This window comes from Vulpes lagopus, chromosome 14, assembly GCF_018345385.1.
Source record: "Vulpes lagopus strain Blue_001 chromosome 14, ASM1834538v1, whole genome shotgun sequence".
Lineage (NCBI taxonomy): Eukaryota > Metazoa > Chordata > Mammalia > Carnivora > Canidae > Vulpes > Vulpes lagopus.
Genome location: NC_054837.1, coordinates 17,347,815 through 17,374,299, shown reverse-complemented (window position 1 = coordinate 17,374,299; position 26,485 = coordinate 17,347,815). Strand labels below are relative to the sequence as shown.

The following is a 26,485-nucleotide window of genomic DNA, read 5'->3' as shown; positions in this document are numbered from 1 at the left end:
GGACATTGGAGAGATTTGAGATAGCTTTCAAGGAGCATGAAAATACTTTTATTAGGACAGGACTGATTTTCCTTTTTTAAATCATTGTTCAGGTTTTAAGGTCAGAAGAATCATGTCCAAGAAAAATTCGGAACAGCTGCATTTTACTGGAATGACCCAGTACTTTTGCATCTGCTAATCACTAGATGTTAGGAAAGCTGAGGTACGGCTGCTAGACCCCCTGATCTGCAGGCTGGCAATCTGTGATCTTTCAAATTGTTGCTATTTAATTCTCCCTGATTTTTTCTGTGTCTGCTTAGTAGAAATTCCATTTAGTTTGAGATGGTGATGGCTGCCTGGATGTCAAACACTGCCCTAAGCATTTCGTGTGCTGGGTAGAAGAACATGACCAAGTTTGCACTCAGGGCAAAGCAAAGAGGCAAGCCTGGATTGGGAGTTCTGTCCTTCACAACTACCTGTCCCCAAAAAAACTGAGTGTGGAAATTAGCATGCAGATGGAGTTCTTCTTTTCCCTTCCCTTCCCTTCCCTTCCCTTCCCTTCCCTTCCCTTCCCTTCCCTTCCCTTCCCTTCCCTTCCCTTCCCTTCCCTTCTTTCTTTCTTTCTTTCTTTCTTTCTTTCTTTCTTTCTTTCTTTCTTTCTTTCTTTCTCTTTCTTTCTTTCTTTCTTTCTTTCTTTCTTTCTTTCTTTCTTTCTTTCTTTCTTTCTTTTTCTTTCTTCATTCTTTTCTTCCTTCCTTCCTTCCTTCCTTCCTTCCTTCCTTCCTTCCTTCCTTCCTTTCTTAAATAACATATCAACTGTACAGTTCCTAAAATCCAGAATTTGAGTGCAGCACACAGAGATCTTTCTATAGCAGATGTACTTATGTACTTTGCTAAATGAGACATTCACAGTTGAATATGTTTTGATCCAATGCTTACTAGAAATATCTCTTTAAACAACAAGGCACATGGGGAGGATGAAGACCACATCAGGCCACAGAGGGCTGCCCACCCCAGCCAGCTCTTTCTGCAGAAGAATGCATGTGACACCCATAGGCCTCTGGCATGTCAGGATCCAAAGCACCGGTGAAGTGTGTTTACTCCGATCAGGGAGTCCCTGCAATTTGAATATCGGTGGGGCTGCTGGTGATGTTTCTGAGGCATGAGTTTAAATCCCAAGGTGAACATGGGGAGGCTCCTGTCTTAGCCGAGAGGGAAGCATAGCCAATCAGCCTGCATCCGCAGCCGACTCAACTCTGTAGCTTTCTCCCTGGCAGGATCCACGTATTTTAGGAGGAAATGGGTATGCACTAGCAATATTAGCAAATGTGAGGTCTTAAAAAGTATAGCTAGAGAATGGCAAGGATCTAGGAAACATCACCTCTACTGGCAAAGTTGTTCTGACATCAGCTTCTTGAACTGACTGTGGGGGGATGATGGGGACCCTTTTAGGATTTAAAAAAAAAGCCCAAACAGGTTATGAAATTTCAGGTGGAGCGTACTGTCAGGATATCCCTCTGGTTTTAGCTGTTTTGGAAATACTTTTTCTGAGGATTTTATACTTTATCCATGACTTTTGTCAGTATTTCTACTTCAGGTCAAAATCAAAACCAGGAAGGTTAGAGATACGCTATGAATGGTTATTAGGGTTTGTTTTAAATCTACTGCTAAAAACTCGGTTGTTGGGTCAGTAAATTTCACCACGTGCCGCACATTCTTGGAAGCACCAGGGAATGCATCTGTGCCCCCATGGAGCTGACATTCTACAGGGAGACAGACCAACAATTATACTGTCTGCATGGTGGCTCAGGTCATGGAGAATTGCAAAGCCATAGAGAGAAAGGGCATGCCAGTGGTAGTTACAAATTAGGATGTTTCAAGAAGGCACTGCTCGTAAAGGGGAAAGTGAGGCCTGTGTAGCAGGTCCGGGCTGAGGGTTCAGCAGAGACTCTAAGACTGGAGCCACCATGGTGGAAGGGCAGAATGAAGGCCTGGAGGCTGTAGCCAAGGGGGTGAGTGGCCACGTCAGGTGTGGGAGCTGGACAGGCTTTATAGGCCATTGTGAGGGTGTCGGCTTTTCCTCGGAGTGAGTTGGGACATAGGAGAGTCTGAGCATTGGGCTGGCACACTCTTGCTCAGGCGTTCACAGAGCAGACTAGCTGCCATGGAAACGGGCCTGGGAGGCAAGGGTGGAAGCAGGAGGTGATTCTGGCTTTTGGACAAGTTGGGTAGGTGGAGGTGGTGAGAGAAGTCACTGAATTACAGCCTTGGAGATGGGATTTGTAATGAATCCTTTTGGAGTACAGAAGCGGGTAGGAGGGACAGGGGCCTGCTGGGGACACAGTGTCCTCGGGTTCAGGTCAGGCCGGAAGGTGAAGGAAAGGCTCAGATGGGAGGCTGAAGTCAGAGCATGATGGGGCTGATCCTGGCCTCGGGATCAAGGGAACTTGATCTGCACAGGGCTGCTTGCTGAGGGCTGCTGCCACACATCCTCTGCATTCTTCCTGATGCTTTCAGGTCAGCGGGTAAGCTCAGAGCTCTGTCCCCTCTGTGATCACTTTCTGCTCACTAAGGAGCAGAGAACATTCCTCAGGTTTGGCTTAGAAGAGAAAGAAATCCAAGCCAAGGTGAGGTAGGCTGACGTGTGCTTGTCTCTCAAAGAAACTATTTATAACAGTAAAACACAAAGACTCTAGGGCCAGTTTTAAAAGAAGCGCTTTGTGTTTTTTTTTTTTTTTTTTTTTCTTTAGAAAAAAAGGAGAGGTGGCTCTACTCATTGTGGAGCCTGACCTGGGGCTCAATCTCATGACCCTGAGATCATGACCTAAGCTGAACCAAGAGTTGGATGCTTAACTGACAGAGCCATCCAGGCACCCCAAGAAGCAAATATTCTTACCTTATAAGATGCACTTACTTTCCATGGAATTTTTTTTTAATTGAAATTTTCATTGCTTGGAGTGTGGGTGAAAGTGTTACTTAAAATCATTGTTGCCCTTCAGAGTTTGCTTTCAGAAATTCATTTGCTTGCCATATAATTGTGACTATTTAAAATGATTGGAGTTAGTTTTGTTTTGTGGCTCCTATGCTCCTATCAGCAAGTGTGTTCAGAATTGGAGGTGGAAAAGAACTTGAAACAGAATAGCTTTACTGGGAACATTGATTTGGGCCCTTTCCCCCCCATTTTTCTTCTCATTTATGATTTTCAGAATATACCCAATTTCTTCATGAGATACCAAATATATAAGAATCCTGTTGTTACTGATTTTTTCTTTGTTTACTCTTAACCATATTATATGTTCATGTTCTTTTTTTAAAAAAAAAGGAAGTATATACATACAATGAAACACATCTATTTTATTTATTTTTAAATATTTATTCATGAGAGACAGAGAGAGAGAGAGAGAGAGAGAGAGAGAGAGAGAGGGAGGGAGAAAGGCAGAGACACAGGCAGAGGGAGAAGCAGGCTCCATGCAAGGAGCCAAATGTGAGACTCAATCCTGGATCCCAGGATCACGCTCTGAGCCGAAGGCAGATGCTCAACCGCTGAACCACCCAGGCACTCTGAAATGCATCCATTTTAAGTATCAAGTTTGACTTTTGACCAAAGTGTACACTTGTGTAACTACTACCACAGTCCATGTATATAGACCAGTTCCATCACTTTATTTATTTTAAAAAGATTTTATATATTTATTCATGAGAGACAGAGAGAGAGAGAGAGAGAGAGAGGCACAGACACAGACAGAGGCAGAAGCAGGCTCCATGCAGGGAACCTGATGTGGGACTCGATCCCAGGACTCCAGGATCACACTTGGGCCAACGGCAGGCACTAAACCGCTGAGCCACCCAGGGATTCCCCAGTTCCATCACTTTAAAGAGTACATTTTTATCCCATTATATTCAGCTCCCCCCAGCCCCAGGCAACCACTGATCTCTAGGTTACAATGGATTACATTTGCCTTTTCTAGAAGTACATTTAAACAGAACATCAGGGCGGCCCCGGTGGCACAGCGGTTTGGCGCCGCCTGCAGCCCGGGGTTTGATCCTAGGGACCCTGGATCGAGTCCCGCATCGGGCTCCCTGCATGGAGCTTGCTTCTCCCTCTGTGCCTCTGCCTCTCTCTCTCTCTCTCTCTCTCTCTCTGTGTGTCTCTATGAATAAATAAATAAAATCATTAAAAAAAAATAAACAGAACATCACACACTTTTGGTGTCTGCCTTATTGTCCTTCCTGGAGAGTCATCCCTATTGTGGCTTATCCAGGACTTGGGTTCCACTGTTGCTGAATACTTTTCCTTCATGTGGACGTCACATAATTCCAGTGTTCATGGACTTTGGGGTTGTTTCCAGTTTGGGGCAGTCATGAATAAAGCTGCTACGGACATCCTTACCCATTTTATTCTTGTTGTGAGCACATCCTGCTGAACAGATGCTGCCTTCCCTCTTTGGTAAGTGGCTGGACCCACTGTGGAGAGGTACATGCATATGATAGTTGTTAATGTCGCTTCATGAATGTTCCCTCTTTACATGTTGTCCCTCTTTATCCTCCTGATAAAGGAGGATACATCCCTTATTGGGATGTCTGCATTCCCTAATATTGATAGAACTATACCACCTCCTGGTATTCATATTTGCATGGTATATCTAGTCTCTGTAATCTCTGCCTTTTAATTACAATATTTGTCTAGATATTTTCATTTACAGGGAAATAATTACCAGTATGGTTGGATTTAAGTGTCACATCTTCCTATTCTGTTGCTTTTTTCCTTCTTTTGGATTGAGTATATTTGAATACGTTATGTTGCTATTCCTGGCTTATACCTCTTTGTTTCCTTTTTATGTTTTTGATCTTTCCAGGCACCTTGGATTCCTTGAATCCTGGTGCCCTTGCCTCGGTGCATCCACCCTGGTGCTGGGGTCCCACGCCCAACATCACAGTTCAGAAGGTACCTCCAGGCCGAGCTGGCCCGTCCTGGGGCCCTTCTGTTTATTTCCATTCTTCTACAGACCATAAGCCCTTTTATGACTGAAAACAGTGGCTTTGTACATTTTGTCCCATTTTCTGTTACTGTATTACACCCTGTGGTGTCATTTTATTTTCAAAATAAAATATTTAGCTCTTGCTAGGGAAATGGGTTCAATATATGAAACTGGAAGAATCTGTAAAATCCTACGTGTATAATACCATTGTCATAATTTCGCAGAGTGATACGAAGGTGGTGACTAGTTTCCAACTTACCCAGAGCAGCACAGGTAAATGGAAGTAGGAGCTCTGGAAAAGTCTCTGTCAGTACTGTTGGGGTGATGAGGACAGCCATTAGCAAGCCTTCCGGTGCCGGGTGCTCTACGTATAGTTCTCAGTCTTCAAAATAACTTCCTGTGGAGGTTGTCGAGAGCCTCGTCTGCCAGGTGAGAAGATACTCAGAAGTGAAGTGACTCACCAGGCATCTCGCAGACAAGGATGGGCTGAGCGGGAATTGACCTCACAGAGTTGGCGTCTACCCCCTGCCGAGCTCAAGCTCTCAATCACTGTGCTGTGCTGACTAGTCTACTTGAGAGACTTTTCCCAATGACGTAGGTGACATGTTTCATGAGGCAGCAGTAGAATTCAGGTGAACCAGTGCCAGAGCTTCCATGCACGACGTGGTTGGTTTGCTCCTGAAGTGGCTACTTGTGTTGCCAGGACAAGGCAGTGTGATTAATTTCCCACAAGAAGAGGTCATGAACACCCTCACCGTCTCCCTCACACACACCAAACTGGCTCCTCTTCTCCCTTTCTGTTGATGGCAGCGCCACCGCTGATGTTCTCCAGCCACCCAGGGCCCCTAGTCATGTCCCGTTTGGCACTGTCCCTGTTACACGATGCCCTCTCCTTCCCTATCTCCTCCACCCACCACCACCTGAGGTGGTAGCTAAGGTTATACCCTGACCCACAGTTCTCAAGACAGGCTCTCCTATTTTTGCATTCATTCTACAGTCTCTTCTCTCTCTCTTTTAAGATTTTTATTTATTTGAGAGAGAGAGAGAGAGAGAGAGAGAGAGAGCATGAAATGGGGAGGGTCAGAGGGAGAAGCAGGCTCCCTGCAGGGAGCCTGATGTGGGGCTCAATCCCAGGACCCCAGGATCAAGACCTGAGCCAAAGGCAGATGCTTAACCAACCAAGCAGACATCCCTGCAGACATCCCTGCAGTCCCTTTTCTAAGTATTAGGAGGTATTCTGGAAATGGCCTTTATTAGGTCCTGTCCAAGTTCTACGCCAACACTTAGTGCCCACCATGGAAGAAGTCCTGTTTGCTGCTGTCATTCACATCACCAGAATTGGCCACAGCCGCTTGTCTCCGTCTCTGTCCTGTGGTGTCATCATCTTCAGGGCACAGCGTGACACACCATCCCCTTACACCTCCTTCTGCAGAAGGCCTTCGTCTGGTCTGTGCTGTTCTCACAGGTCCACCCATGAAGACTGGCTTAGCCCCCCTGATTTCTGACTGTCTGCAGTCCACTTCCTGTTCTTGCTGCACTGACTGTGTGTGGCACGCCTTTGGCACTTATTGTGGAAAATGTAGTAATGCCAGGTTCCTCTTACATGCTGGTTCCCTAACTGGAGTTTAAATTTCTTGAGACCAAAGATAATCTCTGCTATGCTGATCCTTCTTTGCGACTCTCAAGCATCTAGTTCAGCATCTTACACAGCTGAGGAACTGACTTTCTGTTCGGTTGACTCTCTGTTTTAGTGCAAAATCCCCTCAACTGCCACACTATAAAACTCTTACTTGCAGCATTTTGTGTAAAGGGTGTTTGTGTATTATGTGGTTACTTCTCAGTGTGGTGACAGTATGCTAGGGAGGAAGTAACAGCCCACCGATCATATGCCCAGCGCCGCCTCTGTTCCCTCTGCCGTGGCCCCCATGGACATCTGTGCACTGTTGGGCCAGGTGTTAGCATGGTCCCCCTTAGAAGTGGCAGGCTTGGTTGGGCAGCTGTTGTGAGTAGATAGGTCATGGGGCAGCAGCTGGGTAATTGTTCTCTCCATCCGCTCCTTGTGCAGAAGGTGGAGGGAGTATTCACGGACAAAGCCAGCATTGCTTCCCACGGTGACCTCCCTGCTTCTGGGAAGATGGCATAAGGCCCCACATGTAACCGCCTTTAAAAAATTAAACTTATGATATAACTTGATAAGGTACCTGTGTCATTTAGTTGATAAACTGCTGTAGTCAGTTGGCTATAAGTTAAAATGAATTTGGACAAAGTAGTCACAGATACCATCTCTGCTTTACTAAGTACTCATTTCATGTTCACTAAGTCGCCCATTAAGTATGAAAATCAGCTCCAACCACGGATTTTCTGAGGTTCTGCTCCAGCAGGCTGTGGGCCTTCTTGCCCCAGTGGATCAGTGGCAGCCTGATTGCCTGGCATTCCACTGTCATGGGTATGTTCTTTTGAGTCTTGAGGGCTTTTGAGAACATCCTCGCAACCTTACACAAACACTCAGGGGTAGAGGTCGGCAAGCACTATTAGTACATAGGAGTCCCCACCAAGTACCTATTTTAGGTTGGCTTAGGGAATGGGATGAGGATGTGAAGGGTCATCTGGGACAGTGTGGTGGCAGATGAATCACAGAGGGCCACAAATTTGCTTTGCTTAGGGACCTATGGTGTTGAGGAGAAAGAGCCTCTAAAATCCTCAGACCTGGATTTGAGAGCTGAGTTTTAATTTTTTATAAAATAATCACCTACTTATGTAAAAAACAAAACAAAACAAAACAAAACTATTCCCCAGCAGGCTTTTTTGGCGTGTTGAAGCTTTCTGCAAACACCAACTATTGTGCAAGTGATTATTAATACCTGGTTCCAGTATACTTTACGATGGACCCTGGGCCTCCTGGCCAAAGTCCACCTTTCCTGCACACCCAAGCCCCCTACAGTGTAATCCAGCATCCTTTCCACTGCCTTCCCAGAGGAACTTGTTCTGACCAAGTTTGAAGTCTCACCCTTTCCTTATGGCAGCTGAGATTCTGACCTCCCAGCCCCTGTGTGCTCTTTCTCCCATCTCTCTCTGGCCTGTTAATCTCTCCATGCCTGGCTGGTTCTTCACTTCTACCTGAAACCATGTGTGACTGTACCACAAACCATACCTGCCTTCCCCTTAGTAAATTTATAAAATGTTTATTGAGCTGGTTAAGTCCTAGCCATTGTGTTAGGGTTTAGAGATACAAATCTGCAAGAGAGGGCCATTTCCCTCGTGGGTCTCTCTAGTGGACAGCTGCTATTTACTGACACAGGTATCAACAACTGCTGTTTACTGACACCATACTTCCTTGCATGGTACCAGCTGTCTGTCGCAAAGACCAGAGACCCTGTTAACAGGGAAATGCTAGAGGTATTTCTGTTAGCTCCAGGAATGTGATGATGAACCAGAAATAGGCACGTAGATCACCCAGATGAGGCCAGGGACCCAAGAGATGGAGAGATGGAAGGATTTCTTGGATAGCAGTACTGGACTGGCGAACCCCAATTCAGTAGGCCTTGCACACTGTGAGCAAAAGACCCGTGACCCAGGGCAAAGATGGGTGAGGATTGTGGAAAGACAGGTCGTTACAAAAGACACATAAAAACAACTTAACCATACAGAAAGACTTTCAGCTTTATTAAAAAGTAAGAGAAATGCAAATTAAGGTTACTCAGAAATGTTACTCTTTCATCTTTCAAACCTGGTACAAGAGCCCCCAGTTTAGTGACGCAGTTTCAGTGTGGCTGTGGGTGTCAGGGCAGGCATTGTGACCCACTGCTGGTAGCAGGACAGGCAGGGGGCTCTGCTCCCAGGGGGCCAGGTCTGTGAAACCAGCAGAAGGTCCATGAAGCCCTTTGGTGCAGAAGTCTCATGCTGAGGAATGTATCCTACAAATATGCTTGAGTACACGAGAAACCACGTACAGAGAGGGTTATTTCGTGCAGCAGTTGTGTGAGAGCAAAGTATTTGCAACAGCCCAACTGTTCATTGTTAGGGAAAAAGTTATACAAACTATGGCATTTTGTAGGACCATGCAGCTGCAAGGAGGGATCCAGGGGCTCTTCCAGAGTAGGACAGCAAGATCTCTAAGGTATCGTGTTCTGGAAAAAAGACAGATACAGGCGGTGTGCAGGGTATGGTGGGAAACAAGAGTTCATTTCTGTACCTGCCTTCATGCTGTCCTAGAAGGTAACACATGCCTGTAACAGACCCAAAATGGAGAAGCTCCACACAGAAGCTTCTTTCTCATCTGGTAGCAGTGCAGGGCAGGTGTTTTGAGGTTAGCTGGAGGCTTCCCTCCATGTGTTAAGTTGCTCCTGTGGTGTGGCTTTGGTGTCCCTGCAGTCCTCTGCACTGAGCTGGGTGAGAAAGGGTTAAGGAGTCCCACAGCTTTCTAAGCCTTCTGGAAGAGAAAGGAGGGCACAGAGGACACTGATAGCAGGGCTAGCTTGGGGTACATGGTGATGGCTCCCTGCTGGGGAGATGTGGGACAAGGATGGGCAGGGAACTTTTCACTTCATGCCTTTCAATCCATTTTTCAAACTGAGCTGTCTTGTCCATTTATAAAACAAAAGTGGATAGTTGCAGTTGAGTGGGATCATGCCTTGAAAATGTTACGAACCCAGGAACGTGGGAGCAGAGAAGAGGGACGGCTCCACTTAGCCTCGGGTGGGTGCCAGGAGTAAAGGAGCTGAGCTCAGATGGGGAGCAATCATATCTGAAGGTGTGTGGAGCCTCCAGGGCTTCCCTGGCTCTGGCTGGCTGGACAGGTAGGGTGTGCATGGTGCTCTGGCTGGGCCAGTGGTGGAGCAGCATGTTCTGTGCGGCTCCCCTGAGAAGTTCAGGAACAGGGGAGCCATGTGATCAGGCCCAGGGCAGCAGCATCAGGAGGGATTGGAAAGGCGCCTAGAGGCCTGGCAGGTAGCTGGGTGAGGTTGTGGGGGGGTTATCTAAAGGAAGGGTTGCCTCTCTCCCCTGCAGAGCTGACTGGGCATCAGCTAATGTAGTCTGTCTGTCCATGCCTCCAGTGAGATTATAATAGCTTTGAGAAGCCCTTCATTTCACACTTAGAGTATCATGCCATAAATATTTAGTGACATAATATTTCCTTTGTTTTAAATGTACGTTTATATTTTATACACCAGAAAAGTTGTTCAGATCCTCAGTGCATAGCCTCTGGAGTGATCACAAAGTGATAACTACACATGACACACATATATAGATTGGTTGACTCTTACTCTGTTTCTTCCTTGTTAAAATTATGGTTAGATTCATCATGTATGCCCCCCATCCCCCCCACCACACTGACACATGCACACCTGTTTTGTACTGGCCGTGTGTAATCTGTAGTGTGTACACTCACGCCCCAATTTCTGTAATGCCAGTTTTAACCAGTGCCCCTGAAAAAGTCTTTGGAAAATAGATATCATGTGGCTTACTAAAATAATATTTCTATTTCACTTTAAATTATTTTGAATCTCACTTTGTCAGTTTGTTTACTTTAGATGTGCACAGAACTGTGACAAATGAAAAACATCGACCATAGTCTGGAAAGAGTTTTAGTGTGGTGACCTTTCTTTCTTTTCTATCATTTCATAATAAAATGTTTTTAAAAGGCTGAAAGCAAACCAGCTATTAGGAGACTCTCGATAGAGTTTTCTTGCCACTATATTTTTACATTTTCCTCTCTATCTTGACTTCCCTTGTTCTCATTTGAGTTAAGAACCAGTTGCTTAGAGCATTCCATGAATTTTTCTCTGGCCACATTCATTTGTGCTTCTGTCCACTGGATTCTTAATATTCAGGACCCCAGATCTCTCCATTATCTAAGTAAATGACCATATTAGTTAATCTAAGAGTATTTTATTGAACATGTATGTCTTGAATTTAAATCAAGGATGGGATGGCTAACTTGGATTTTAGAAGTCCTAACTATTAACAGTATTCCTAAATTATATTTCATTTATAATTTTCCCTTGCAAACTTTTAAATCAAGAAGTGAAAGTTCCTATGTGATAGAGTCAAATAGAAATAAATATTTGGTTTATATGAAATAAATAAATAGAATTAGCTAAATATTCATTTCAGTTTATATTTATTCCTATTGGAAGAAATGAAAGGGAAAATTATTCATTGGGAGTTTGGGCTGGTAATATTCAGCCCAGAGACACTGGACACCCTTTGGGAGTTTTCAATATCAGTATGCTTTTTTTTCTTTACTTATGAATTTGCTTACCTGTTTATCATTTATGATTTCATTTTCACCTATAAAGGATATTGTGTATCCTGGGTGTGTGAGAGTCATTGTTGCTGACCTCTGCGTTGCCCAAAACTTTTGTAATTACGCTTTTTCCTCCCATGTATCTGAGTGTGAATGATTTTATCTTCTGTACGAACTTGTGCTTTATGAAAAACATCCAGTAGTCGTTGATGACCATGTAAGTGGCTTCCTGAAATTTTGGTTTTCGATCTGTGGCCCACTTATAACCACTGTTCAGGAACATCTTTTGAGCCTTGTTCCTGGCTCTCTTGTGGGTACTTATTTTTCTTCTTTCACACCACTCTTTTGGGGGATGGGGTCAGGTTTATTGAGGTATAATTTAAATAAAGTAAAATTTACTATTTAGAGTATACAATTCTGAGTTTTGACAAGTACGTAAAGTTGTATAGATACTACCGAAATCAAGATACAGTGCAGTTCATCACCTCCCTGGATTTCCTGGTGTCTCTTCATAGTCAGTCCCCACACCACACCCCACTCTCTACCAACCTCTGATCTGTTCTCTGTTCCCATGGTTACTCCTTTTCCAGAGTGATGCAAGTGCAGTAATGGAGATAAAACCTTTTGAGTCTGATACTTTCACTTGGAATAATGCATTTGAGATTCACTCATGGTGCAATGTCAGTAGCTGATTCTTTAGTATCATTGAGTAGGGTTCCATCCTATGAGTATGTCACAGTTTATCTATTTGCCAGTTGAAGTATATGGATTATCTCTAGTTTGAGAGAATTATCTCTATGATAAATATCTGTGATGGATTTTCTTGTGAATATAAGAACATTTGTCTTTCATTCCTCTTGGTAAACACTTAGGAGGAGATTGTTGGGTTAAATGGCAAATGCATGTTTAACTTAAAAGAAATGATTTCCAAAGAGGTTGTACCTGTTGTCTTCTTACCAGCAGTCTGTAGGAGTTCCAGATGCTTTATATCCTTACCAGCATTGGTGTTGCCTTTTTTTTTCTATTCTCATAAATATAGTGGTATCTCATTGTAGTTTTAATTTGCATTTTCCTAATGACTACTGATGTTGGACATATCTTCATGAGTTTCTCAATTCTTTGGTGAAATGGAATCTTTTCAATTTTTTTAAAAAAAATCACATTGTATTCTCATTATTGGGTTGAGAGTTCTTTATACGCTTTGATTATAAGTTCTTATCAGATACATATTTTGCAAGTATTTTCTCTGAAAATGTGGCTTATCTTTGCATTTTTGTAGGCATGTCTTCAGAAGAGCAGAAGTAGTTAAATTTCAATTAAGTCCTGTTTGTCAGTTTTTTCTTTCATAAATCATGTCAGATCCTAGTAATAATCTTTGCTTAATCCGAGATTTCAAAGATCATTTTTTGTGTGTTTATTTTCCTACAAATTTTATATTTGGAAATTTATGTTTAAGTCTCCTATCTATTTTGAATTAATACCGTAGTAGTCATGTACTTTTGCATACAGATGTTCAGTTGTTCTAGCACCATTTGTTTAAAAGACCTTGCCTCACCTCATTTCATTGCCTGTGTGCCTTGGTGAGAAATCAGTTGACTAGAGACGCCTGGGTGGCTCAGTGGTTAATTGTCTGACTTTGGCTCAGGTCATGATCCTGGAGTCCCAGGATCGAGTCCCGCATTGGGCTCCCTGCATGGAGCCTGCTTCTCCCTCTGCCTATGCCTCTGCCTCTCTCTCTCTGTCTCTTATGAATAAATAAATAAAATCTTAAAAAAAAAATCAGTTGACTATGTACACCTCTATTCTGGACTCCATTCCCTTCCATTGATCTTTGTGTTTGTCTTTTTCTTCAACAATTCACTGCCTTGATTACCGTGCTTTATAAGAAGTCTGGAAACCAGATAGTCTAAACCCTCTCACTTCGTTCTTTTTCAAAAAAATTTGATTTTTTTTTTAGTTCCCTTGTTTTTTCATGCAAATTTTAGATTCAGTTTATTGATTTCTACAAAATCAGCTACTGCGGTCTTGACTGAGATTGTGTTAAATCTACAGATTGATTTGGGGAAAGTTTGACATTTCAACAGTATTGAGTCTTCTGATCTATGAACATGCTATCTCTTCTCCTTTATTTGAATCCTCATTGATTTTGTTCATTAGTATTTTATAACTTTCAGCATATAAATCATGCACACATTTGCTTAGATTCCTTCTGAGGCATTCTGTTTTTTAGTGTTATCATAAATGATATTGTGTATGTATATTTCCCATTATTTATTGCTAGTATGTAGAACTATGCTACTGATAATGAGTGTGCAGTAAATTTATGAGTAAATCTGTCTAAGTAGTTGAATTCTCAAATTATATTTTAGGATTCTTTTGGCTCCATTATCTCTCAGTAAAAGAGATTAATTCTAATATTTGGAGGTACTATTTTAAATAGTTTATTTCTTATATTGTATTTGAATGACTTTTGATTAACTTTTGAAACTTTAAATTTTATTCATTAAAAAATAATTTGTTAGGGCTTTTTGTTGTTTTGCACAGCAGAATTCTGGCAGGTGTTCACTACCCTTGGTTGATTTTACTTTTATTCTTGGATCATCATATTACTGACTTCTTTTCCTGCCTGGGTGCTTTCATAGGCTTTTCCAACTAGCCACTAGCCAGCTTGCTCTGATTTTCTTCACTTTAACTTCATGATTATTAGTTATGTTTATATGTTCTTCACCATTCATTCCATGCCTTTATAATTTGATTAGTTTTATTTTATTTAGAGTAATAGAATCCTGGAGTTGAAGAAGTGTGGAGATAAGCTAATCCAAGGCCTTTTGCTTTTAAACTGGAAAAAAAACATACGCTAATATTAGAGACCCAACACCTGTTCTCTTAATTTGTTTACATGGAAGGTTAAGTATGAGATCTAACATGTAACGCTTCCAATCCTGGTTTAACAGACAATCTAGTGTGGTCAGTGGAGCTATTTCATGATATTTGTTGTGATGTTGGATGACAAGTTATAAGGAAGTTGCTTTGAGGTGCTTGAAGGAGTTGAAGGAAATTTCCAGAAACATGGGTGTTGGTATGCCTGCACAGTGTGGTTTATTCTAACAGCTAAAAGAAATGCAGTACACAAAATGATAATCTTCACATTGTTAGGAAAGAATATTTTAGAGAACTCTTGAAACGTGTAGCTCTAATTTGCTACGTTTAACCACCTTTTTTCCCCTCTCTCAGAATTAAGTTTAATTATAGTGGAGCTTATAAGCATTGCTCTGTTTAAATTATATTAGCTTTCCCATTATATTGTGTTTATTCAAGGAACCCTGTAGCTTTTAGGTGGATAGGAAATTACTAATTATAAAAGGCATAAATATTTGAAAACCTAGGTTTATGGCAATAATTTCTATTATGGGTCACATAAAAATTTTGTTAAAAGCCAAATTTCAGTTATTTTTCTTTAACACAAAATAACTTCCTTCCCTAATAAGTGTATAGAATTTCAAGCATGTTATTTTTATGACTTTACCTTTTTTCTTGTAATTTTTTATTTTTATATACATTTAAGTGTTTTTTTTTATAATTTCAAAGTTAAAGAAAAGTCATAAGAACAGTTGAAGGAACTCTTATGTACCCTTTAGAATTTTTTTTTAGGGGATCCCTGGGTGGCGCAGCGGTTTGGCGCCTGCCTTTGGCCCAGGGCGCGATCCTGGAGACCCGGGATCGAATCCCACATCAGGCTCCCGGTGCATGGAGCCTGCTTCTCCCTCCGCCTGTGTCTCTGCCTCTCTCTCTCTCTCTGTGACTATCATAAATAAATAAAAAATTAAAAAAAAAAAAAAAAAAGAATTTTTTTTTAAATTTATTTATTTATGATAGTCACAGAGAGGGAGAGGCAGAGAGACACAGGCAGAGGGAGAAGCAGGCTCCATGCACCGGGAGCCCGATGTGGGATTCGATTCCGGGTCTCCAGGATCGCGCCCTGGGCCAAAGGCAGGCGCCAAACCTCTGCGCCACCCAGGGATCCCTTATGTACCCTTTAAATAGATGCACTGTCATATGTATTCTGCTGCATTTGCTTTATCATTCTGCCTTTCATGGCTTTTTTTCTGAACTACACGGGAGCAATTTGGAGACCTCACTTCTTGCCGATTATATATTTCAGTCTGCACGTGTCAAGGACAAGGTCATTCTCTTAGATAACTATGGTACAACGTTCAAAATCAGGAAACTTACTACCAGTGCCATACTGTTGTCTAATCCACAGACCATATCCTGATTCTAATAGTTACCCCCTAAAATGTTCATCTTGGCTATAAATTTTCCTAGTCTGGGATCCAGTCGTGTGTCATGCTTATATTTTGTTGTCACCACATATTCAGGCTCTTTCAATCTGACCAAGTTCTTTAGCCTTCTTGGGGTTTCATGACTTTCACATCTTTAAGGATACAGGCCAATTTTGTAAAATGGCCCTCTGTTTTTGTTTATTCTTCTATAGCAGTTAGGCTCACAGTATGCATTTTGTCAGGAAGATCGCAGATGAGCTGTGCTGTCCCCAGCAAATATTGATACTGGTTCGTCTTGATGCTGGTGAGGTCAGTTTAGATCCTTTGCCTAATGTGGGTGTGTGCAAGGGTTCTCCACTGTGGAGTTATAAGCTTCCCCTTTATAAGTAATAAGTAATTTATGGGAAACTGCTTTTGAGACTATATAAATATTCTCTTCAAAATTTTACCTTCTGTTTTAGCACCCATTGACTTATGAGCCCCGTTATTCCTTCTATAGTTTTTAGTTGGCATTTGTCTCTTAAGGAAGTGCTTCTCCTCCTTCCCTCCTTCCGTCTTTGCTCACTTCCTTCCTTCCATGCCTTTTCCCTTCCTCTGTTCCTCATTCCTTCCCTCTTGTTCATTTGTTCTTTCTTTCTTCCTTACTTTCTTTCTTCCCTACCCACCCCTCAATCTGTCTTATCAGTATGGATTCATGGATCCTTAGTTTAGCCAGTGATTATAATCCATTACTATATTATTTATTTTGATGTCCTAGTTGCCCTAATTTTGGCTGGTGGGAGCCTCTCCAGGCTTGTTCCTGTATCTTGTTGGTATGTCCGCATCATCCTTTGAGCCTTTCTTACTGTCTGGGATAATAAGATGTCTAGAGCTCCACTTGATATTCACTGCCCCTGCCCTAGAATCAACTAGCTTTTCTTCAAGGATCCCTAGTTCCTTTTACTAGAGAATTGTGTTGAGAATCCCTAAACTTGAGTGCTAAAAGTGTTCATTGCTTTTAAGTCTTACCAAAAGAGCAAGGCGTGTGAGTGTGTGTGTGTGTGTGTGTGTACATACATCTGTTGTCATCTGCTGAAAATAGTGGGCTCAAATGGATTTCCTATTCCAATCCACTACTACAATATATTTTTCTATTCTCTTTCCGTGTTTTACGTCTTTTCCAAGAAGGCTTCTGTTATCCTCAATGTATTTATGCATCTGTATATGCCTAGAATGCACCATGATTAGTTTCAGAACTGCCAACTCATGCTACTGTGAAATGCCAACCTACTAGCTAGAGTTAATGTTTCTTTAAAGTAAATTTACTTATAATTCTGTACACAGTTTCATTTTGATAAATGAGTACACCCACACCTTTATCAAGCTACAAAACATTTTTGTCCGCAGAAAGTTCCCTCATGCCCTTCCTAGTCAATTTCATGCCCCCTCTTCATATTTTTCTAAAACTCTAGATCAGTTTTGCCTGTTCTAGAACTTTGTATATAAAGAATTACAGAATATATACTCTTTTGTGTCTGGTGTCTTTGGATAAGCAGAATATCTGACATTTACGTATGTTGCTGTGTGTGCTAGTGTTTTTTATTGCTGGCTAGGATATAGTTTTGTGAAATATCACTATCTCTCAGTTAATGGGCTTTGGATTATTTCAAATAAATTATGAATACACCTGCTATGAAGATTCACGTACATGTCTTTCTGGAGCCATAGATTACCACTAGGTAAATAGCTAATAGTGTAGTTGCTGAGTTGTGTGCTAAGGGTGTTTGACTTTATAAGAAACTTTCAGACTGTTTTCCCAAGTGAATATACATTTTGCAGCACGCTCAAAATCTGTGTTAGGGATTCTCCAGAGAAACGGGACCAGTAGGATGTGTGTGTGTGTGTGTATGTGCGTGTGTGTATATATATTATATATATATATATATATAATATATATATATATATATATATATAATATATATATATATATATATAGAGAGAGAGAGAGAGAGAGAGAGAGAAAGGGGGTGGGAGGGAGAGAGAGAGAGAGAGAGAGAGAGAGAGAAATTAATTATAAGGAATTGGTTCCTGTGATTATGGAGACTGGCATGTCCAAATCTGCATAGTGGGCTGGCTGGCCTGAGACCCAGGAGAGCCGATTTGCAGATGAAGTCTGAAGACCATCTGCTGGCATAATTTCTTCTTGCTCATGGGACGCTGGTCTTTGTTTTCTAGTCAGGACTTCAGCTCATTGAATGATGCCCACCCCCATTGTGGAGAGCAGTCTGCTTACTCACAGTTCACCGATTTAGATGTTAATTGCATCCCAAAATGCCCTCGAAGTTGACACAAAAATTGCCATCACAGATCCATCCCTTGTCACCTTGACTGTCTATACATCTCCTTAAACTGTATTTCATCCTCTAGTAGAGATGATAACAAGATCATACCCCCACCAATGATACAACTACCTGCACATAACCAAAATGTGCTAACCCTTTCCCAAGAGGAGGATGCAAAATAACAGGTGATGTTCCCTCTTCTCCCTGGTATCCTATATCATAAATACAGGATGTATTTTACAATGTAATGTAAACAACACTTAAATACTATGATATAAAGTCAGTACATCTTATGTTACTGGGTAAGGGCATAACGGGGCAGGGGGGAGAGAAAACAAAGATACTTGTTTAGTACACAATAAGGAGGAAATACTCATGACAGATATAATTATTGTTTCTGAAACTGCTCACACACTGTAGCTGGTTTCATAACTACCTCCCACCACTATCCATTCTGCATTCCCTTTGCCTTCAGCAAGCACCTCAGCTGGTCATGGTTCTTCACCTGGTGGGGTGACCCAAACCATTCATCCTGAAGGGTCTGGGCCATTAGCAGTCCTGCCTGACTTGTGTTGTTGTCATTTTCCATTGATGTTAATGACAAGACATGGTCATTTTAAGAGAGGGGATCTCCTGTATTCCAGACATGACCTTCCTTCTTCCCACTGTGCAGGAGTAGTCCAGTGTCCCCGGGACTAGTCAGGATCAGTCACCCCAGCTAGCACAGTGACTCCCTTCTTTGCTTGTTGACTCAGAGGCATGAGGAATCTAAAGCATTGTATATGCTCCTCAGTGAATGAGGTTGCCAGCATACAGTATTGTCTGTCTTTTTAACTCTGCCATTCAAGTAGTTGTGCAGTAGTATCTCAAAGTGACTTAATTCACATGTGCATGATGACCAGTGATACTGAGTCCATTTCATGTGCTTATTGGCCATTCCTATTTCTTCTTTTGTGAAGTGTTCAGATTTATGCACACTCTTTTATGGAGGTTTCCTTTTAAAAATTGTTAGAGGCCTTTAATAAAGTATATATCAGTTGGATACAAGGCCTTTTTCAGAGTTAATTTTTTAAATATTTTATCCCCACTCTGTGGCTGTTTTCTTAACTGTTTTTTTTTTTTAAGATTTTATTTATTTATTCATGAGAGACACAGAGAGAGGCAGAGACATAGGCCGAGGGAGAAGCAGGCTCCCTGTGGGGAGCCACACGCAGAACTCAATCCCTGGACTCTGGGATCACACCCTGAGCCGAAGGCAGATGCTCAACCACTGAACCACACAAGTGTCCCTCTTAACTGTCTTTTGATGAGCCTAGTGCTAAATTTTGATAAAGTCTAATTTACTATTTTTTTCATATTCTGCCTAAAAAATCTTCTACATAAGTATTTTCTGCGAAGATATTCTGTACATTTTTCTAGAAGTTTTATAATTTTTTCTTTAACATTTAATTCTATGATTAATCTCAATTTATTTATAAGGTATGAAGTAAGGGTTGCCTTTTTTTCTCTCCACTTGGATATTAGTTTTTCCAGCACCACTTGTTGAAAAGACTCTCTTTTCCCAGTAAATTGTTCTAGCGTCTTTGTTGAAAAAAAAGCTGACCATCTAAGTGAGGGTATATTTCTGGATTTTCTGTTCTGTTCCACTGATTTAATCTTATGCCAATACCACACTGATTACCATTTTATTTTAAATCTATTTTATTTTTAAAATTATTCATTTATTTATTAAAAGTTTTATTTATTTATTCATGAGAGAGAGAGAGAGAGGCAGAGACATAGGCAGAAGGAGAAGCAGGCTCCATGCAGGAAGCCCGATGTGGGACTCAATCCCGGGCCTCCGGGATCACTCCCTGAGCCAAAGGCAGACGCTCAACCTTGAGCCACCCAGGTGTCCCTCCATGGACATTTTAAAATCAGGTTTGTCAGTTTCTTTAAAAAGCTCCTAGGGATTATGATTGAGATTGTATTGAATTTAAAGATCAATTTTGGGAGAATATACATCTAAGCAATACTGAATCTTCCAATCAATAAAGTGAGTATATCTTTCTATTTATTTATGTCTTCTTTAATTTTTATCAGTAATATTCTATAGTTTTCAACACAAGAGTCTTATATATCTCTTAATTATTTATTCCTAAGTATTGATTATTCTTTGATATTATTGCAAATGGCTTGTTTTAAAATTGTGTGATGTGAGCATATCAGAATGTCATTAATTCTTATCTAATGGTCTTATATCTTGGGGCCTTGCTAAATTCCTTTATGTATCCTAGTACCATTGTAGATAGGATTTGCTGATAGATAACCAGCTTGTCTATGAAAGAATCTGTTTTATTTTTAAGATCTTTTTTACAGATTTATTTATTTATTTATGGGGGGGCAGAGGGAGAGAATCTTAAGCAGACTCTGTGGAGCCCAGCATGGGGCTCAGTCTCATGACCATGAGATCATGACCTGAGCAGAAATCATGATTTGGATGCTTAACCAACTGGGCTGCCCAGGCACCCTGAATAGAATCAGTTTTAATTCTTCCTTTCCACTTTGAATGACTTTTATTTCCTTTTCTTGCTTCATTATGCTGGCTAAGACCTCTAATACATTATTGACTAGAAGTAAGATTAAACATTTTAGACTTTTCTAATCTGAAATGCTTTGTAATTTGTTCATCTCACAGACCAGAGAGGTCTTACTGTTTTTCTGTATGACATACATTTCCTCTTTTTTATCATCAGGATTATCTCAGCACTTTTTAAAATTTCCTTATATCATTAACCATAAATTACACTTGTTCTATTTGTGTACTTCTTTGTCATCTGTTCCTTATACCAATCCATAAGCCCCTTATAGGAAAAATTCTATCTGTCTTTACCATTGCATCCCCAATATATATAGCACAGTGGGTCCTGGTAGATACTCAGGAAATGCTTTGTCAAATCAGTCAGTATTGGTAGAAACCTTTAGCAATTATACAATCTATCCTTCCCAGTGTTTGAGTCTCCTTGGCAAAACTTAAGACAGATACTGTTTTTTGCAAGACTTTTTTCATATTTTTCTTTCTCCTTTGAAAACTTTTTAGGAAGCAGCATTTCAAAACATTTCTCATAGAAACTTACATTTAGAACTTATACCTAGAACTTAAAAAAGTTCTTAATTGATATTTTATAAAATGTGATATAAAAGTTATATTTGTATATTATAGGAAGTTTTCAATGGTATTTTATAAAAAGCAATACAATTCTTTCTCCTAATTTTTGCGAAGTATTGTGGTGACAAGTTGGGATACTTTACTTTTTCTGAATGTTATATATACTCCAAAAGTTAATCAATATGCAGGCAGTTTGCAGTGGCCCAAATAAAGAAACAGGGTGAATATATTCCACAGTTATCTAGTAAAAGCAGGTGTTTGGTCACTATTTTTTATTCTTTAAAATCTGGAGAAAAACCACTGATGAAGTGAACCTGTTAGGCAAATTATTTCCTTATTTTTGCCCTTTTAGTTTTGTTCTAATCTGAGAAATGCTTCACTTGGGTTTTTTTTTATGTGTATAATTTAAACCTGATGAAGGGAAATTGCTCTCAGCCTGAAACACAGTGATCTAGAGTTTATCCAAAAGGCAAAATACCTTTTTTCTTGCTGTTCCATTTTAGAGGCTGCTGAGACAGAAAGTAAGGCTTCAGTTTTTGCACAGACATAAGGAAAATAATGGGGCTTTTCCCCTTCAGTATGTTATAGTCATTCTTTGGCTCATCCCACACATTGACAGTGGAAATTGCATTAAAGAAGCAGGTAGAAACATTTGCAGTTAGATGTGCATTCATTCATCTCCCTCTCTCCCTGATCCACCTTCTTCCTCCTCCCTTCCCCTCCCTCTGCTACCCCTCCCTTCTTCCCTCCCTCCTTCTTCCCTCTTCCCTTTTCCTTTCTTGTCCCTCCTCTCCTTTTTTTTTTTTTAAAGATTTTATTTATTTATTCATGAGAGAGAGAGGCAGAGACACAGGCAGAGGGAGAAGCAGGCTTTGTGCAGGGAGCCTGATGTGGGACTCGATCCCAGGACTCCAGGATCCCGCCCTGAGTCAAAGACAGATGCTTAACAACGGAGCTACCCAGGCGTCCCATTGTCCCTCCTCTCCTGTCCCCTCTTCCTCCCTCCTTCCTTCCTGCACTCCCTCTATGTCATGATGTTCTTGTTCTTACATATGTAGTAGAGAATAAGACCTCTTGGCCTTTCCATATGCAGTTTACATTGTTATAGGGGAGGTAGATAGTAAAGAAACAAATAAGCATATGCATCTGATAATTTTTGCTAGTCACAAGGGCTATAAACAAAGCGTGTATACACGCAGACATGTATCTTAGAGAGAGAATGAAAATGAATGAGAATCATAGAAGGCCGAAGGAGAGAGCATTTGAGCTGAGTTCTGCAGGTCCGCAAAGTCAAAGAGCATGTTTTAGGAAGGGGGGATAGCAAGTTGGTAGCCCTGAGAACAGATTGGGTTTGGTATTAGAGAGGAACTGGAATGCAGACACATGTGCCATGAGCTTGGGAGAGAACAGTCTAAGAAGAGGCTAGAGGAGAAAGTAGGGCCCGATTCAGAGGGCATGATGGCATGATGAACCATTTCCCCTTGATTCCAAGTTCAGCCCAAAGCCAGTGGTCCACACGTGGCATGTTAGTTCATTTTGTCTTTTAGACGCCACAAAAACATCTCTCATAGGATCAAAATAACCTCAGTTCAAATTCTCATTTTAGTTTTCTCTCCTAAAAATAGAAAAAGAAATACATGAACCAAAACCTGACACAACTGAAAAAAGATGAGCAAATCCACAATTACCAATGGGGATTTCAGCAGTCCTCTGATAATGGATATAATAAATAGACAGATATTCAGTAAGGATTTGGATGAGGGACTCGAACAACCCTACTAACCAAGTTGGCTTCATTGCCATTTTATTTTGTTTAATGGAATGCTCTATGCTATATGCTTGTCTCCCCGGGTGTCCATGAAGCATTCACCTAGATGGACCAGATTTGGGGCCAGAGCCATTTCAATAAATTTGAAAGCTTTGAAATCATACTGAACATATTCTCTAACCACAGCAGAATTAAACAGAAATCAGTATCAGAAAAATACCTGAAAACCCCAAAATATCTGGAACTCAAACCACACATTTCTGAATGACTCATGAGTCAAAGAAGAAACGACAAAGGATATTGGAAATGACATACTTTGAAATGCATGAGAATGAAAAGGTAACCCATGTCTCTTATTTAAGACAAAAATACTAACCTGCAAATAGGTAGAGGTTTGCATTTTCAGCTCTTTCTGTTTGTCTGCGTCTTGAATTTCCTGCTTGCTTCAAGTGGAGTGTCAGTCTGTCCTGTTCCTTGAGATGAGATGAGTGTGGCCATATCCCTGCTGCCAGGCTGCACCTGGCCTGAGTCAGTCTGGCCTTGTCTATTTGACTAAATAGTCTGAATACTTTCTTCTGGCTCCACTCAGTGAATATTTACCATTTTCAGAGGTCATCTTCCTGGAACTATGGATGGGAATTTTTGGAGGAATAACAGGTTCAAGTTACATGATTTCTTTGGCTAACCTCAGTTAGAACCTGTCAATGCTGCTTCTTTTGCCTCCTCCCTCCTACCTGGGGAATTCCAGTCTGCCTTCTCCCTACCTCTCAAACTTGTGTGTCTTTCCTTCAGTTCCCTTCTGTGACCTCTGTTTCTTCCAGCAGTCCTTTCATTGTTTTGACTTTTTCATTTTGTGACTTTTTATGATCTTTACTCTCAGTCTGGTTATCAGCTTGTCTCAGTGAAATTCATTCGTTTAGGTTTGACTGTGTGCTAGGCCTTTAAGCTAGGTGATTGGTTTGCACATGTGAGGGTGGGGTGGTAACTTATCAATCAAATAATTAATTGGAGTGTGCTAAGTACTTTGACAGAGCCATATTGGAAGGGTTATGTAACCAAGCATTTGTTCAACAAACACCTATGGAACTCCTCCTGTGTACCAGGCACTGTGCAGTGGAGGTGGTATTCCAGGTAGAAGGTGCTGATTGATTAAAGGTGAGGCATGGTGCTGTGAAGGAGTAGAGAATGATCTGGAGTAGGTAATCTGCTCTGGCACAAGGTATTTGGGGGGACTTTGATGTAGTAAGTGGTAAGAGGAAAAGCTGGGAAGGTCAGGAAAGTCCTTCTGGTTTTTGTTTGTTTTTAGGGAATTTAGTCCTGTTTATGTGGGCATAGTATGTATTAGCTTTATGATGACTCTTACCAGCACTTTCACACTACCCATATCTCTTATTTCTTTGGTAACTCTTCTGTTTACTGTAGTGACCAGTGGCTCTAAGGAGTGGTGACTACTGGCACTGCTTATCATGTAGTTTTTAAAAGCGGGGTGTGTGTGGGGGGTTACCAGTAGAGAAGGAACTCTCAAAGTAAGGAGGCATGTATGTGGTACTCTTACCTTATGTGGAATATTTCCTTCTAGGGTATACTTAGCCCTTTGAAATCTTTGTTGTTATTATTATTAATTTTTGAGAGGGAGGGAGGAGGGATGAGGGACAGAGGGAAAAGGAAGGAGAGAATCTTAAGCTGGTTCCATGCTCCATGCAGAGCCGGAAGTGAGGCATGATCTCACAACCCTGACATCTTGATCTGAGCCAAAATCAAGTTGGACGCCTAACTGACTGAGCCACCCAGGTGCCCTCAAATCATTATTATTTTTGAAGGTAGGGGAGGAAGAGGTTGAAATATAAACATATTACTTTGAAAACACCCTGTGGAGTAATATTTCAATTTATTGCCCACCCTGAAATTTTTTATTTTTTTCCTTTAGGTTTCTTGCTATTTAAAGATTTTTGTTTGAATGAAATTAATGAAGCTGTACCTCAGGTGAAGTTTTATGAAGAGGTAAGAAGTGACTGTTTTACTGATGCTTTTATTTTAAAAGCATATGTAGACTGTACTTTGGAAAACATCAAGACAACTAAATATCTTATAAATATGTAGAAATTCATTGACTATAATTAGTAGCATAAGGTATAATATGTAGTTGATTATAGACTGACAACATCTGTAAAAATCATATTTTCAAGGGCTCTGAAGTGCTCTGCAAGCACTGAGGAATAGTTGGACTAAAACTCCAGAGGAGGGATTATCACTCAGAGGGGCACTGAGGATCAGCAACTGCTTGATTTTCTGCAGAAGCTTGCTGATTTCAGAGAAGTAAGCTGAGGCAGAGGGTCTCTACTGAGTGAAAGAGAAACTAGCAAAGTTTTCTGGTTACATGTGGCTGGAGTGACAAATTGGAGACGTGGGTGGGAAAGGGGAGCTTCAGACCCACAGCTGGTTTCCCCAGTAAGACGTTCGAAAGACAGCTGAAGAGACAGGCGCCTCACTGAAATCTCCCACAGCCTCATGCTGATGTATTGAAATGTGGACCTGTGGTGGCAGAAATCTGAAAACAGAAAGGGCAAGAGATGAAAACCCTAGGGAACCGTCGATTGACACTGAAGATCTGTAACTACGTCTCACCTGGGGCAGCTACCGATTTCTAGGTGTCATAAGCAGAGAAGAGTCCAGGTCTGGCCCTAGCTAGAAGGCTGCTTCTGAGAGACAGAAAAGCTAGAAGAGGTTTCTGGGACTAGAATAAAAAACAAATGAAACTGGAGGGGCCCCGAACATGTGATTAGTCTTCTCAAGAATTATGTCAAGGAGGCCAAAGAGCTGTTCTGAAAACTTTTTGCAGGCAGAACTGAGTCTAATGTTGACAAAGACTTCTAACTGAATTCCATGGGGAGCTATGCCTTAAGAACAGGGGCAAACCAGAGGCAGAAACTGAATCCTACAAAAATGGAGACCCAGCCCAATCCTGTCCTGTATTGGCGATCAGCCCTCTCTCCACCTGTGTAGCAGAGTACAAGGGTGGCCTCTGTCCTTTTTTGTTAGGTGGAAAATAATATAAAGATACCCTACAATGTATAGCATACAGTACAAAGGGGGGGAGGCATCTAAGATACAAGATCATATGTCTCATAAGGTAATAGAAAGAGACCTGCATGACTCTGATATTTAAGTTAGCTGACAGGTACTTAAAAATAACCATAAATAATATGTTTAAGATGATAGAGGACAAGATAAAGTAGATGGAGGAATAGTGAATTTTAGTCCAATTTATCATAAAGAACCAAATGGATATTGTAGAACATCAAGTATAATATTTGAAATTAGAATCTAATGACTAGAGTCAATAGCAGATTGGTTACAGCATAAGATAGGATTAATTATTAGGGAGGCAGGTCAGTAGATAATTTCATGCTAAAACACAGAAAAGAATGTAAAAAAGAAATAGATAAGGGTATTAAAGACATGTGGTTAAAAGATCTAACACATGTAGTATTGGAACCCCAGAAGGTGAAGAGAGAGAATAGGGCAGAAACAATATTTGAAGAGATAATACTAAGCATTTTATAAAATGCTGAAAGGCAGCTGCTACAGATTCAGAGAACTTAGAAAACCCCAAGCAGAATGGCTGCAAAGGAGACCTGTCTTTGCATATCAAGATAACACGGTGGAAACTTATGACAAAGGAAACATCTTCAAAGCAACTAGAGGATAGAAAAGGACACATTGCTTTTAAAGGAGTAACAAATAATATGACTATCACATC

At 41.0% G+C, this 26,485-nt stretch overlaps 1 protein-coding gene across 3 annotated transcripts in view; it reads left to right on the top strand.

The window, feature by feature from the left end:
• Nucleotides 1–26,485, top strand: part of GRK3 (G protein-coupled receptor kinase 3) — a 127,201-nt gene that overhangs the window by 34,477 nt on the left and 66,239 nt on the right. For 2 of the 3 annotated variants that reach the window (XM_041728575.1, XM_041728577.1), the window contains one exon: nucleotides 24,653–24,726. The exons of the other annotated variant lie outside the window; for it this stretch is intronic. In XM_041728575.1, coding sequence (XP_041584509.1) covers nucleotides 24,653–24,726 — 74 coding nt within the window. The remainder of the gene's footprint in view (nucleotides 1–24,652; nucleotides 24,727–26,485) is intronic. 3 annotated transcript variants of the gene reach the window in all.